The sequence below is a fragment of the Salmo salar genome, chromosome 04, assembly GCF_965601325.2.
Source record: "Salmo salar chromosome 04, fSalSal1, whole genome shotgun sequence".
NCBI lineage: Eukaryota > Metazoa > Chordata > Actinopteri > Salmoniformes > Salmonidae > Salmo > Salmo salar.
In genome coordinates, this window is record NC_138294.1 from 69,609,231 (window position 1) to 69,625,898 (window position 16,668).

The following is a 16,668-nucleotide window of genomic DNA, read 5'->3' on the forward strand; positions in this document are numbered from 1 at the left end:
AGGGGGAAGAGTTAAGCATGGCACTCGGGCTACATCATGTGGAAAGATTTCTCTGAGCTGGAATCCATGCAAGGTATTAAAGGCATGAGGTGGGGAAACTAAGCCTAGAAACAAAACAGGCATCATCGATCAAAGCATAATCAAACATAGGCCTTATAATCTTAAAAGAAACATGACAATCATATATTTAATGGACAGTTCACCTAAATTACATATTGGTTTCCGTACCCTGTAAGCAGTCTTTAGACAAGACCTCCTTGTCCATAGACTGCTAATATAAAACTAATATATAATTTTGTAATTTGGGTGAACTATACCTTTAACATAAAAAATAAACAAAGTGAAAACAAATCCAACGTAGCGGATGTATGTATCACTGACCTGGCTGTTCCTGGCTACTGGTTGCTGAAGGTTGCTGGGCAGTGCTCTCTTCTGTTGAGACTTGGCTCTCAGTGTTGATGTCATTGTCGAAGGTGGAGAGTTTACAGTGCAGCTCCATCTGGAAGGCCTCACTCAGCGAAGGCTCCCCTGTCCTCAGCAGCACTGAGCCCATTAATGGAGGAGATTCCCCGGGCTGTCCCGAGGAGGGGGGGGGGGGCTGGGGAACATCGTAGTTTTCTGTAAGCCTACTGGGAAACTCCATGGCAAATGGCTCTGAAATGGCTAGAATGGTCGGCTTCAACTTTATAGCGGATACAGCCTGTAAAGGTTTGTCTGGGAAAGACACGGAGCAGGTCAGCTTCTTGCTCTCAGATTTCTTTCTCGTGGCCGGGCTGAGGTCGGATGACAGGAAGGGGAAGGTGAACTTCCCTGGGAAGGAGGGTGAGACTGGCACCGAGCCGTTGTCAATGCCGCCTTGGCTCCTGTTTAGACTGGTGCTCTCACCCGCCGCTCCCATGGTTACATCACTCAGCCCTAGGGGGAAGGAGAAAGAGCCGTCATGCAGGCTGCACTTGAATGACATGGGGTCAAAGTCCAACGAGGCCATGCCGATGTCGGGGAGGCTAAGGTCCACGTCATCACTGGCCAAACACGGAGGCGAAATGAGGGCGGGCACGCGGATGGGCCCCTCGTCCCCGTTGCTGTCGCCACTATCTCGGGTGGGGCCCCCGCTGTGGCCCTGGGTCAGGTTGTCGTAGAAGTTGCAGTGCTGCCAGGTGTGGCTGTCCAGCAGGTCCCCATTGAAGGAGGCCGAGAGGGCGTCGCTGCTGGAGCGGGGCCGCCGCGGACGGTACACCTTCGACTCTCCTACGGGGGTCGGGGGAAATCATCAATTCAAAGACAAGTCACAATTTTTATTAGAGAAAACGATCTACTACTACTTTACTACTTGGACCATAGCACAGACTGCCACTCAAGAATAGGCTCACTCAGCCGAGAGGAGCAAAGTCAGAAGTCCCATGGACCATTACCTTCAACGTTGTGTAGTGAGGTGAGTGACTCCTCACTTTTGGCTGATCGGAGCGTCCCAGTGTCCCCTCTGCCTTCTGAAACACGCCAGACTGGCATTAGTTTACATACATTAGGACAATCAAATATATATATATTTGTGAGAAGGGTCAGAGAGAGTGATGGGTAGCGTTTGGGTGGAAAAAGGAAAGGGAATCTAACCTGCCATGGCCTTGAGTTCGTTGGGTTCGCTGGGGTTGCGGTGCAGCTTGCGCTTGGACATGGACGAGGACTTGCCCAGGTTGAAGAAGGAGCGCCAGCTGCCCACCGGAGACTTCTTGGACTTGATTGGGGGCCTCTTTCTGTAGGGGGTGAATGGAGAGAAGGAAAAAGTGATTTGGGACAACAAGTAGTCCTGTGTTCTTTTGTAATCTGTGCCTAAAGAACACGACTCATTTATATTTATGAAACAATATAACTATGCGTTCATGGTTTGATGGTACGACATTTCCATTTAAGTAGCGTGTCATTTATGCTTCCTCCATTTCCATGCTTTATACCTCATAGACAAACATCGTCTGTCAGAAAGATACCAGGGCCTCAGGACGTTCATACCTCTCAGTAGGGAACTCGATGACGGTGTGGAACTTTCCCTGCAGGGCTGCAGGGCCCTCCCCCACCTCAATGTACTTGCTGTCGGCTGTGACGGGGGAGTTAATCTGGGCCTGGGTCCGGGCCTGGGCCTCCTCCAGGGTCAGCAGCTTGGTAGAGGGGGATGACACCAGCAGGGACTTGGGCCGCGACAACGAGTTGTGTCCTAGGGGAGAAATTATCATAATGTACACTATGTTGTGGAAGAGACAAATGACTTGCATAAATGTGATTGTTCTGAGTAAGCTACTTTTTCTGAATGAAAGGAAACTTTGAGCCAGGGAAGACTTGGGTAAGGTAGATTCTGCTTGCACACAATTTCCTTGTGCATGACAAATTATATGACAAAGAATCGCCACTGGCATATAAGAATCCTCCAGATTCCGTTAGCACCATAGCACATAGATGAGCATAGATGACCTCCCAACAGGTTAGCATGTGTACCTGCTCCCTCCCGTATGAGCGAGCTGAGCTTGGGGTTGAAGAGGACGTCTACGTGGTTCAGTATGAACTCCACCACCACCGACTGGATGCGGACCTCCATGAAGGCTGCCGTGCCGCTGAAGCAGGCTGACTCTATCTGCTTGGACCTGGGGAGACCGGTAGGGAAACAACACGGGGGATCAGCCATGGGGAAAGTCAACCAAATTCAAATGGTTTTCAACAAAGACTCATGCTTCAACAAAAAGGCAGAAAAAAACGAGGCTACTTAGGCGAGAAAAAAACCTCACCCAAATGTATAGCCCGTTGGAAAATATTAATGTTGATAAAAAAACTAACATTTTAAATGTGAACCACATTTTTATTTGGCGTACCCCCGACGGCATTGCGTACCCCCCAGTTTCGCGATACCTGACTTAGAGCAACTTCATGTACTCAATCTATCAATAACATGACATTTAACAAGATAGTAACAAAGTTGTCTGACCTCAGTAGGTTGGGGGCCCAGACGATGGCCAGGTTCTTGCTATGCATGTTGGTAACGTAGCTGAAGGTGGCCAGATGGGACAGGTGCCTCATGAGGAACTCCAAAGTCCTGTGAACAGGATGGTGGATGAAACACACAATTCATTTACACTAGTTCTACTTCATAGAGTCTCATTAGCTTAAGTAGTATTGTGCTACTGTTATAAAAGCAGGCAGTGTATATCTGAACCAGGTGAGGTGTTCTATAACTACTTCTATGAACTTTTGACCTAATTGTATAATCATACCATTCTAGAGCTGTATGAGTGTAATACAATAACCATCCACTATGTTTTTATAACACACATATTGTATATTATGACACCCTTCTGATGCAGAAAATATACTGTGTGTGTTGCATCCTGTGAGTTCCTGCAGGGGGCAGCCTGGCTCTGCTCTAACCTGTAATGCGGCGGCGGCAGCTGCTGGATGACATCATGTATTTTGATGAGCCGCTCCTCATCTGTAGCTGCGGAGACGGCCTCCTGTGGAGTGGAGAGGAATGAGGAAGACTGAGGGGAGGATGGAGGGAGGAGAGTGGTACGGGTCAGTGCCTCTGCGTTCTGAAGTGCTTACTGCTTGACACCTCCACCAAGTTAGTCGGCCAAGGGTGGATGCAGAGAGGAGCACATGCACAAAGCTTGGCTGAGCCAAAGGGGCATAATGCTGCCTACACTCCCTCCTCCACCCTTTCGTTCCCCGCTCTTCCATAGCAACCAGCAAACATTTACACCCAGACTATTTTGTTTGGTGCGGGTTTTTATTTCAAGTCGGAGAAAGTGTGGTTTGTCTTATTTGTAATACTAGTTTAAAGTGGATGCCATGTGCTTAGGTTTTGGAGTGGGGTTCCTCCAAAAGTGTAGTGTTTGGTGAATTGAGAATGAGATCACCGAGGGGCTACGACAACCTTGATATTTTGATTAAGGGGGAATGTATTAGATTAGCCCATCCTCATAAATACAGTACTTATTACCCCTTAGATGAGTGACACTTGAACCTGGAAAGAGTCTTGAACATACCCCCCACAGAGATAGAAAAATGTACACTGAAAAGAAATATAAACGCAACATGTAAAGTGTTGGTTCCATGTTTCATGAGCTGAAATAAAATGTCCCATATCCACAAAATGCTTATTTCTCAAAAATGTGTTTACATCCCTGTTAGTGAGCATTTCTCCTTCGCCAAGATAATCCATCCACCTGACTGACAGGTGTGGCATAGCAAGATGCTGATTAAACAGCATGATTGTTACACAGGTGCATCTTGTGCTGGAGACAATAAAAGGCCACTCTAAAATGCGCAGTTTTGTCACAACACAATGCCACAGAAATACAAGTTTTTTTGTATTTTACCCCCATTTTCTCCCAAATCTTGTCTCATCACTGCAACTCCCTAACGGGCTCAGGAGGCGAAGGTCGAGACATGCGTTCTCCAAAACATGACCCGCCAAAAAGCGCTTCTTAACACCAGCCGCACCAATGTGTCAGAGGAAACACCGTCAACTGACGACCGAGGTCAACCTGCAGGCACCTGGCCCGCCACAAGGAGTCGCAAGAGTGCGGTGTGCCAAGTAAAGCCCCCCAGCCAAACCCTCCCCTAACCCGGACGATGCTGGGCCAATTGTGTGCCGCCCTATGGGACTCCCGATCACGGCCGGTTGTGACACAGCCCGGGAACGAACCCGGGTCTGTAGTGACGCCTCGAGCCCTGCGAGGCAGTGCCTTAGAGCGCTTTGCCACTCGGGAGGCCTCAGATGTCTCAAGTGTTGAAGGAGCGTGCAATTGGCATGCTGACTGCAGGAAGGTCCACCAGATAATTTAATGGTAATTTCATTACCATAAGCCGCCTACAATGCCAGTTTAGAGATTTGGCGGTACGTCCAACTGGCCTCACATCCGCAGACCATGTGTATGGTGTAGTGTGGGCAAGCGGTTTGCTGATGTCAACGTTGTGAACAAAGTGCCCCATGATGAAAGTGGGGTTAAGGTATGGGCAGACATTAGCTACGGACAACGAACACAATTGAATTTTAACTATGGCAATTTAAATGTGACGAGATCCTGAGGCCCATTGTCGTGCCATTCATCCACCGCCATCACCTCGTGTCAGCATGATAATGCACTGCCCCATGTCGCAAGGATCTGTATTCCCAGTCATGTGAAATCCATAGATTAGGGCGTAATGAATTATTTTAATTGACTGATTTCCCTATATGAACTGTAACTTAGGAATTGTTGCGTTTATATTTTTGTTCAGTACATTTTGGACATGGAAATTCTACTCCAGCTCTGGACTGTGCGAAACCTAATAAATACCATCTATCAACATGTTAGTGTGAGAAAGCGGGATTTGTTTATTTTGGGTGGAGAAGGACACTCAGGGAGGCTGCCTACGCTGTGCCAAGAGAAGGTGCTTACAGAGAATTTCTCGTAGAGCTGATAGGTGAGCAGGGGGTTGGGCAGCTCACGAAAGTAGAGCTTGCACAGGGAGCCTACACAGTGGATGTCCTGGATGTACACGTCTTTAGTCAGGTCGGGGATCTGCTCTGAGTCAAACTCATGCCTAGTGGAGGGAGGGAGCGAAAGAGAGAGAGAGAGGGAAAGAGAATTGAGAGAGACATACATAAACCACATTTTCATCCACAGTTTTAAGCATGTGAAGTCATGACTTAAAAAATAAATAAATAAATCAGGACAGCTGTGGTGGAAACCGGTAGTTTCGGTACAATTTTATAAATGCCGACAGATAATTTGTTCATTCGACATGGTGGGATCTTTTTGTGTCAGTAAAATAAATAATGTGAGAAATGGAAGTGGAAACGCATTTATGCGGAAATATCTATTTAATAACCACAATATCGAAGTAAACACGATGATTATGGTGTGTGGTCCTCCCACTACGACTCGGGAAACCATGCAGTTTACTAGGCTACAGCCTTCCATGTAGCTCAGTTGGTACAGCATGGTGTTTGCAACGCCAGGGTTGTGGGTTCGATTCCCACGGGGGGCCAGCACAGGAAAAAATAAAAAATATTATGAAATGTATGCATTCACTACTGTAAGTCGCTCTGGATAAGAGCATCTGCTAAATGACTAAAATGTTAATGTAAATGAGTTATGATGAACTTCAGGGTGGTGAAAGTGCACAGTAATGAGCTTGTTGCTCCTTTTCAACAAATATTGAGGGTCTTATTCTGGTGACATGATAATCGATGCTTGACTGCTATTTGACAAATATTCTCGCTCTTATCCATAATAACCTCATGTAGACTAGCCTACATCTGCGAGCTGTTGGCACGTGCCAAGACCAGATGGGCACATTTCCTATTTAACGCAACAGTTTTTGTGGAAACCAGGAAATGGCGGAGCAATTTCTGTATAGTGCATCTTTAACAATTGGAAATGTTGATTTTGAGGTGGTTCTTAAATCTCAATCCTGAGCTAAACCATGTAAATACTTATTGCCGGGTAAGGGTTAAACTTATTAAAGGAGGGGGAAAAAAGACAAAGCCCCATAAATACAAAAAATATATATATTTCAGGGTTGGCTTCGAGACGCCAAACATTCCATCCTCTTCACTGTTCAAAATGTAATTGTTACAGGGTGAGCTGACATCGGGGTTCTCGGTTGGCGGAGTGAAAATGTCAGTTACTTGGACTGTTACAGAGGACAAAACAAACAGTGCAAAAATGTGATGGGAAAAGAACAGTTTGGGCTCATCTTTTTCTACAAGTTATGGCCAGTCAATAGGTTGACGAGGGATTTCCACACGCATGCACCCACACACATTGTTGTCGAGGGATGCCCACAGTGCCTACACAGAGGTAAATCCACATATCGCATGCGAAGGAAAAGATAATGGGATTTTTTTGTTTACAGTGCCAGTAATCTTTGATGGAATTTTTATGTGATGTATGGCATACGTGGATTATCTTTGGGAGTTGGGTTCCACCCCTTACTTCATGTGACGAGAGTTGTATTCATTGAACATGAACTGATATTGATTGAGTACAATGGCACCTGGTAGTCAAGGTCCATGATGTTAAAACGCTTTGTTTTCTCTCAACACCGAGGGCTAAACAAATTCTCAGAAGTTGATGGCGGGTGTACACTTGAGATCACTTCTATGAATGCCCTATGAGGCAGACCCATGTTTAACAGATAGTGCCAAATTTGTGTTTGTGTGTTTGACTGTGTGTGTGTGTGTGTGTGTGTGTGTGTGTGTGTGTGTGTGTGTGTGTGTGTGTGTGTGTGTCTAACCGTAGTTTCTGGATGTTGGAGGCGATTCCAGAGAGGCGGTACATGCCGTCCACCACGCCATGCTTCTCAATGAACTCGGTGCAGCTCTTGAGTACCTGGGGAACTGTAGCAGCAAACACCACAATGTCAGAGAGTGAGAGAGAGGGAGAGAAAGACACCTTTAAAGGGCATCTCTACTTCAATCAATAGATGTGCACCGGAAAACACTGCAATATATGTGCACCCTTTAATAATGTATAGATGTTTCCTTTCTAAAGAGAATGCATATATTCTTCCTCAAGGGAACACCAGCTACGAGGGGTTTTGGATTGAGACAATATTTGATGTTCTCTGATAAACACAAACTTCTGTTGATCAAACGCAACATCTCGTGAAGCATCTCTTCAAGTTGATCACAGGTACTGAGAATACAATGCAAATAAGATCAAATGCATTCCTTTTCAAAAGGCAATGTGAAGGAATTAAATATTTGAAAGTTGAAGTTGGCAAAGCTTTGAGTGTCCGAGACCAAGGCCTGTCAGCCTGGACAGAATCCAGAGCATTGGCTGGGGCTTTAGTACACACGGCATGAAGAAAGCACAGTCAGTGTGCACTAGTGTGTGTATGTGTATTTGGTAGTTTGTTTGTCAATCAAAATCTAAATGTGTACGTGAGTCTCTTTGTACTGTGTGTGTGAGTATGCATCTGTGTGTACATGGGGGCTCCCTCGCCACCCCCACCTGACACAAATCATTTGCACATTGACAGAGAGTGATACCCTCTTGAAAGCAGCTGTTCCACCAATGATTGAGGTAGTTACCTTAAGCACATACAGATCTACACGAGGACGAAGCTTGCTGATGATATCTTAGTTCTATAACAAAACAATATAAGAACATTTGTCCAGGCCTGCATTTATGGGACGTCCAAACAAGACATTTGCTAGCATGGTATCAAAGCTGTGCTGCTCATACAGACAGTGACTGAGGCTGACCCATAAAGTTAGGACATCCATCATTTCCGGAGCTGTGCAGTGATGTCAAGTTATCTATTCCTGGTGTCATCCCCTTTCACGTTACTGTTGGGGAGCGGTGCTGTGCTCAGTTTGTCATTTGACATTTATCTCCGTTCAGAAGGCACTGACTGGCTGTCTGTCATAAGAGTACTCCGTTAGAGTCTGAGAAAGTAAGTCTCATCTCCCTTCTCACATGACAGATGTGTACACACACAAACACGGCACGTGCACATATAATGATCACAACTCAAGGCATGTGATTTGACAACAGGATTCCAACGGTGAAGGACTCTTTATTCACAAAGACAGAGTGGCATCTAAAACCACTGCCATTCAAATACAAGCTGAATATGGTCTCTTGCTCTCATATATACATACATACATACATACACATATATATATATACACATACATACGCACATGTATATATATATACATACACACACACACACACACATATATATATATATATATATATATATATATATATATATATATATATATAGATGTGTGTGTGTGTGTGTATATATATACACACACACACACACACACATACATATATATACACCTACACACACACACACACACACACACACACACACACACACATATATATATATATAATACATACACACACACACATACATATATATATACACACACACACACACATATACACACATATATACACACATATATATACACACACACACACATATATATATATATACATACATACACACACACACACATCTATATATATATATACATATATATATATATATATACACACATACTGCTCAAAAAAATAAAGGGAACACTTAAACAGCACAATGTAACTCCAAGTCAATCACACTTCTGTGAAATCAAACTGTCCACTTAGGAAGCAACACTGATTGACAATAAATTGCACATGCTGTTGTGCAAATGGAATAGACAACAGGTGAAAATTATAGGCAATTAGCAAGACACCCCCAATAAAGGAGTGGTTCTGCAGGTGGGGACCACAGACCACTTCTCAGTTCCTATGCTTCCTGGCTGATGTTTAGTCACTTTTGAATGCTGGCGGTGCTTTCACTCTAGTGGTAGCATGAGACGGAGTCTACAACCCACACAAGTGGCTCAGGTAGTGCAGCTCATCCAGGAAGGCACATCAATGCGAGCTGTGGCAAGAAGGTTTGCTGTGTCTATCAGCGTAGTGTCCAGACCATGGAGGCGCTACCAGGAGACAGGCCAGTACATCAGGAGACGTGGAGGAGGCCGTAGGAGGGCAACAACCCAGCAGCAGGACCGCTACCTCCGCCTTTGTGCAAGGAGGAGCACTGCCAGAGCTCTGCAAAATGACCTCCAGCAGGCCACAAATGTGCATGTGTCTGCTCAAACGGTCAGAAACAGACTGCATGAGGGTGGTATGAGGGCCCGACGTCCACAGGTGGGGGTTGTGCTTACAGCCCAACACCGTGCAGGACGTTTGGCATTTGCCAGAGAACACCAAGATTGGCAAATTCGCCACTGGCGCCCTGTGCTCTTCACAGATGAAAGCAGGTTCACACTGAGCACATGTGACAGACGTGACAGTCTGGAGACGCCGTGGAGAACGTTCTGCTGCCTGCAACATCCTCCAGCATGACCGGTTTGGTGGTGGGTCAGTCATGGTGTGGGGTGGCATTTCTTTGGGGGGCCGCACAGCCCCCCATGTGCTCGCCAGAGGTAGCCTGACTGCCATTAGGTACCGAGATGAGATCCTCAGACCCCTTGTGAGACAATATGCTGGTGCGGTTGGCCCTGGGTTCCTCCTAATGCAAGACAATGCTAGACCTCATGTGGCTGGAGTGTGTCAGCAGTTCCTGCAAGAGGAAGGCATTGATGCTATGGACTGGCCCGCCCGTTCCCCAGACCTGAATCCAATTGAGCACATCTGGGACATCATGTCTCGCTCCATCCACCAACGCCACGTTGCACCACAGACTGTCCAGGAGTTGGCGGATGCTTTAGTCCAGGTCTGGGAGGAGATCCCTCAGGAGACCATCCGCCACCTCATCAGGAGCATGCCCAGGCGTTGTAGGGAGGTCATACAGGCACGTGGAGGCCACACACACTACTGAGCCTCATTTTGACTTGTTTTAAGGACATTACATCAAAGTTGGATCAGCCTGTAGTGTGGTTTTCTACTTTAATTTTGAGTGTGACTCCAAATCCAGACCTCCATGGGTTGATAAATTGGTTGATAAATTGGATTATTTTTGCGTGATTTTGTTGTCAGCACATTCAACTATGTAAAGAAAAAAGTATTTAACAAGATTATTTCATTCATTCATATCTAGGATGTGTTATTTTAGTGTTCCCTTTATTTTTTTGAGCAGTATATATATATATATATATATTATACACATACATATATATACATACACATATATATATGCACACACACACACACACACACACACACACACACACACACACACACACACACACACACACACACAGCATGAGGCTAGCCTAACAAAGCCTCAATTACAATCTTTACGTTTCCTATACTGAACAAAAATATAAACACAACATACAAGAATTTCAAACAAGGAAATCAGTCAATTTAAATAAATTCATTTGGCCCCTAAACCTATGGATTTCACATGACTGGGAATACAGATGCGCATCTGTTGGTCACAGATACGTTAAAACGGTAGGGGTTGTGTGTCACAAAACCAGTCTTTATCTGGTGTGACCACCATTTGCCTCATGCAGCACGACACATCTCCTTCGCATAGAGTTGATCAGGCTGTTGATTGTGGGCTGTGGAATGTTGTTCCACTCCTCTTCAATGGCTGTCCGAAGTGGTTGGATAATGGCGGGAACTGGAACACGCTGCCGTACACAACAATCCAGAGCATCCCAAACATGCTCAATGGGTGACATGTCTGGTGAGTATGCAAGCCATGGAAGAACTGGGACATTTTCAGCTTCCAAGAATTGTGTACAGATCCTTGCGACATGGGTCTAGGGCTGGGCGACATGTCTTAAAAATCATATCTACATTTTTCCTAACTTATTGGCTATTCACGAAATATATCTAAAAGAAAATTCTCTAAATAAGCATCGATGTACAATTAAAGGTCAAATACACTGCACTTCAAACAGTCAGCAATAACCTAATGAATTCAGGGCTTGTGAAGTTATACCAAAGTTAAATATAAGCCTTCCACAACCATATTATCGACTATCAATGTAGTTATTTTATCAAAATAGTTTAACCTGCAATTTTTGTTGCAATAATCAGTGATCTGGCTATGAAAATGCCTTTTTTGTTACAAATTTAACTAGAACCATGCATAATGCACATTCAATAATAATGACTAACTTCTTATAGCAGGCATTAGGCTATAGAAAATTAACACAGGTCTCATCAACAATCTCTCAAGCCCACATGATAGTGAGTAGCCAGCTAATCTTTATATTTCAAGTTTAGCCAACTTGGGTCTATTTGCTAGATAACAAGGTTGAACAGTTGAATTGTCACACCCTTCTGTCTGCAACTGTTTGAAAAGCATGTTAGCCTGTACACTTTGTTCAGGTGTTGAAATCAAGTGGCGTACCTTACTTCTCAGAATGAGAATGAGTTGCCAATTCCTTATATAATTGTGCTTTATGCTTATTGCACATTTATAAAACACAAAATGCTGCTAGCGGTACATAATACCACAATGCCGCACGCAACAAACTGAGCATACATTTTCCAGAATCAATCTTCATTGATACTCCTGTTTTAGTAGTGTCTGCTCTGCACACAATTTAAGGAGTTGAGACATGAAAAAGTGTATCGCTAGAAAAGTTAACACCTTCTCTATTACAATAAAATAAATGTCTCAATGTGTTTTGGTGTCCATATGACCCATTCTGTTGGACCAAACCTCAAATGCAAATAGCTAGTTGAAACTTCTTGTCAGGGAGGAAGATGTGATCTCTGAACTTTGTAGGCGTGAGGCTGGGAGAGGTCATTTCAATCTTGCAAAAATCTGTCCAAAATAAGGCCAATGCGTTTCTATGGGCTTACTTTGGACCAAAACTTGATGCTCGACTTCCCGCCTTTGGGACGACTCCCACTGTTAGGGCGGAAACCTGCATCTCTTCAGTATATACAGATCACGGGTGTAAATGGGAAGGCGCACAACACAGCACAGAGGAGCGAAAGAGACAAGACCAAAAATACAATATAATAATAATAAGCAGATAAAAACCAAAAATAACAAAACCTTGATATACAGGGATTTGGAATATTGCGCAAAAAAAAAACATTCAAATTAATAAAAATGTATTTGATATATCGCCCAGCCCTACATGGGGCTGTGCATTATCATGCTGGATCATAAGGTGATGGCGGCGGGTGAATGGCAGGAAAATGGGCCTCAGGATCTCGTCACGGTATATCTGTGCATTCAAATTGCCATCGATAAAATGCAATTGTGTTCGTTGTCTGTAGCTTATGCCTGCCCATACCTTAACCCCCACTGCCACAATGCGGCACTCTGTTCACAACGTTGACATCAGCAAACCGCTCGCCCACACAAAGCCATACACGTGGTCTGCAGTTGTGAGGCCGGTTGGTTTACATTTAGCAGACGCTCTTATCCAGAGCGACTTACAAAATGGTGCATTCACCTTATGATATCCAGTGGAACAACCACTTTACAATAGTACATCTATATATAAATTTTTTTTTTTTGGGGGGGGGGGGGGGGGGGGGGTTAAAAGGATTACTATATCCTATCCCAGGTATTCCTTAAAGAGGTGGGGTTTCAGGTGTCCTGGATGTCCTGCCAAATTCTCTAAAACTACAGCTCTGGTAGACATTCCTGCAGCCAGCATGCCAATTACACGCTCCCTTAAAACTTGTGACAAAACTGCACTTTTTAGTGGCCTTTTATTGTCCCCAGCACAATGTTCACTTGAGTGATGATCATGCTGTTTAATCAGCTTCTTGATATGCCACACCTGCCAAGTCGATGGATTATCTTGGCAAAGGAGAAATACTCACTAACAGGGATGTAAACAAATTTGTGCACAAAATGTGCCACTGTAATGCAGCTTTACAGCACTGTGGTGGGAGCCATTTGAACAGAGTAGAAGAGGGAGGGGAATGGGGGGAGAGGAGGTTGTTTGGGTGGTAGTAGTGCAGGCAGACAGAACAGACAGCTCAGGATGGATTTGGGGGCAAACAAAGCATGTGTTGCCCGATCCCTCTTGCTCCAGATCAGTGGAGAGGAAAAATCTCCCTGTAACCACGCTGCTGACCTGACCTTTGCACCCTCTAAGTTGCCACGGTCGCCGTAGCAACCCTCCCAGGGCGCAGAGGGTGGTCGGGTTCATTCTGCATGCTTGGACCGTAAAGCTGTAGGGGGTGAGTCAACAACAGCCCAACCCTGCTCTAGCCTCTACCGGAGTTGAGCCAAGCCCTGCTATACAGCCACTGTTAGGTGGCGACTAGTCGAACCCTTGTACCATAGTGTGAGTGACCATCATGCACAAAGAAGGGCGACCATTAATCCTGAGAACACCTCTCAGTATTTTAATGTGTGCGTTTCAAGCCTTCAATACCACAGTTGAGGTCAAAGCTGAAGAACTTCTGCATTTATGTGTCAAAGATTGATTGTACCTGTGTGTTTGTGAGAGAGAAAGAAAGGGAGTGTCTCACCATCGTGGCCCGAGTTGAGGAGGTGCTCCCCAAGGTCACAGCCAAACACCCTCTCCCGGAGGATGCCCCGCTGCTTCAGCTTCTGCTTGGTGGGCCTGGACTTCATGAAGGTGCGCAGGAACGTGATCAGCTTCCCGTGCTTCTTAGACACTGCCAGGAAAGAGAGACACACATACACACAATATGTTTAATACACACTCACATGTTCAGCTGGTGTTGACCGTCCATCTAACGTGAAATAACGCATTTAAAATGGTGAGCTGGCAAAGTGACGCAAACATACCAGTAAAGTGAGCTGCAAGACCTTGCTTTCGTTAGATTATTGATTATTTTTAATCCAAGGTTATGCTGCATTTATGATCCAAGGTTCAATGGAAACATATAACAGACCAGAGGTGTGTGTGAATTAGCCAGTCCCAGTTAATAATTTTATTTTTATTTTTATTCTTCTAATGTCAGCCATTTATTACACCATGGGAAGATTTCTTGAGACTGTATGACCCCAGCTTCACTCCTCAATTTAAATTCCAAGGCAACTGAAAACATCCTCCACCAGAATCACCACCTCAATATGAAAGACTTAAACCAAAACCCCTCATTAAAGACAATGGGTCTAGAAAAAAGTCTAAGCCTTTCAAAGTATGGGCCCAGTTGTTTTCTCCATTTGGAAAATTGTGAGAAAAAAAACTCAGCTTTCAGAGAGAACAATGGAGTTGGCATGCCTGCAAACTTTTGTTCACAAATTCTCCACTGCAAACTGTAGATCCCAGAGTCAAATTTCCCCTGAAAAAGTGGAGACACATTCTCCAACGGAGCAGAAATAAGCCGGCTGCATCGTCTGACACGTTGCAGGGGAATCAACTTTCCCTCTACAGCAGGGCTGCCCAATTTCAGTCCTGGAGGGCAAAACATTTCTTTTTTTGTTTCTACCTGGTAGTTAACTGCAGTCACCTGGTGTCCCAGGTCTGAATCAGTCCCTGTTTAGAGGGGGAGGATTAAAACCAGAAGTGTTTCAGCCCTCCAGGACTGGAATTTGGCAGCCCTGCTCTACAGACTACAAACAAAATATGTAACCCTATGCCAGGGACAACTTTTCTGAGTGACTCCACTCTCTTCACCACAGATAAATACTGAAAGTACTTTAATTTGTGTTTATATTGAGTACGAGAAGCACACCGCTTCTAAATCATGAACCATACTTTCTGTATTGCTAAATTCTCAGCTGATTGGAGACAGAATTTCCCCTATGAGAAAGATAAAAATTCCTTAGTGCTGAATCCCACCAAACTGCTGAGGCAGCTTTGTTATCAACCATTGAGGCATCAAAAGGGCTTTGCATATCATGTAGGGGCTGACGGAGCAATTGTATCAGCTTACACCAGCTGTCACTGTTATTTAGGAACCCACATCAACAGAAGCTGATGGGAGTGCAAGCCTGCAATGCAAGAAAGACTTTCCAGAGTTGTCTGAAGACTTCTCTGCTCAATGTCAACTCCGCTGACAGTGAAGGGGCAATTCCAGAGACGCTCTTCGGAACATCAAACTGATTGTGGGTCAATGACGAGGTCATTGTTTAAGCTATCTTTGGCGAAAGCCTCCAAGATGGAAAACATATGGTAAACTATCTCACAGGGTTGGGTAAAGCACTGCTGGAACTCTGATTTTATGCTGTGCCTTCAGAAGGTATTCACACCCATAGAGTTTTTTTTCTTCTTCTAATTAATAAAACATGTAAAGCTGAAATATCTTAAGTCAGTAAGTATTCAACCCCTTTGATATGGCAAGACTAAATAGGTTCAGGAGTTAAAAATAGTGTTTAACATGATTTTTTTAATGACAACCTCATCTCTGTACCCCACACATACAATTATCTGTAAGGTCCCTCATTCCAGCCGTGAATATCAAACACAGACTCAACCGCAAAGACCAGGGAGGTTTTCCAATGCCTCGCAATGGGCACCTATTGGAAGATGGGTAAAAAAATGTTTTAATAAAGCAGACATTGTATAATCCTTTGTGCATGGAGAAGTTATTAATTACACTTCGGATGTTGTATCAATACACCAAGTCACCACAAAGATACAGGCATCCTTGATAACTCAGTTGCGGAGAGGAAGGAAAGAGCTCAGGGATTTCACCATGAGGCCAATGGTGATTTTAAAACAGTTAGAGTTTAATGGCAGTGATAGGAGAAAACTGAGGAAGGATCAACAACATTGTAATTGCTCCACAATACTAACCTAATTGACTGAGTGAAAGAAGGAAGTCTGAAAATAATAAAAAATATTCAAAAACATGCATCCTGTTTGCAATAAGGCACTAAAGTAAAACTGCCAAAAAATGTGGCAAAATAATTAACTTTATGTCCTGAATACAAAGCGTTATATTTGGGGAAAATTCAACATAACAAACACATCACTGAGTACCATTCATATTTTCAAGCATGGTGGTGGCTGCATTATGTACTGGGTATGCTTGTCATCAGCAAGGACTAGGGAGTTTATGATAAAAAATAAACAGAATAGAGCAAAGCACAGGCAAAATCCTAGGGGAAAATCTGGTTGTCTGCTTTCCAACATACACTGGGAGACAAGTTCACCTTTCAGCAGGACAGTAACCTGAAACACAAGGCCAAATCTACACTAGAGTTGCTCATCAAGACGATATTGAATGTTTCTGAGTGGCTTAGTTAATTTTTTTTTGTTAAATCGGCTTGAAA

General features: G+C 44.3%; 1 protein-coding gene across 8 annotated transcripts in view; it reads right to left on the minus strand.

Annotated features, from left to right (window-relative positions):
* LOC106603643 (rho GTPase-activating protein 32) overlaps nt 1-16,668 on the minus strand; it is a 248,754-nt gene that overhangs the window by 3,970 nt on the left and 228,116 nt on the right. For 6 of the 8 annotated variants that reach the window (XM_014197558.3, XM_014197556.3, XM_014197557.3 and 3 more), the window contains 10 exons: nt 13,950-14,099; nt 7,267-7,369; nt 5,424-5,568; nt 3,409-3,518; nt 2,969-3,076; nt 2,485-2,630; nt 2,005-2,206; nt 1,612-1,751; nt 1,413-1,487; nt 382-1,248 (listed from right to left, as the gene is read on the minus strand). In XM_014197558.3, the coding sequence (XP_014053033.3) occupies nt 382-1,248; nt 1,413-1,487; nt 1,612-1,751; nt 2,005-2,206; nt 2,485-2,630; nt 2,969-3,076; nt 3,409-3,518; nt 5,424-5,568; nt 7,267-7,369; nt 13,950-14,099 (2,046 nt within the window). The remainder of the gene's footprint in view (nt 1-381; nt 1,249-1,412; nt 1,488-1,611; nt 1,752-2,004; nt 2,207-2,484; nt 2,631-2,968; nt 3,077-3,408; nt 3,519-5,423; nt 5,569-7,266; nt 7,370-13,949; nt 14,100-16,668) is intronic. The other 2 variants (XM_014197559.3, XM_014197555.3) reach the window with 1 other exon arrangement.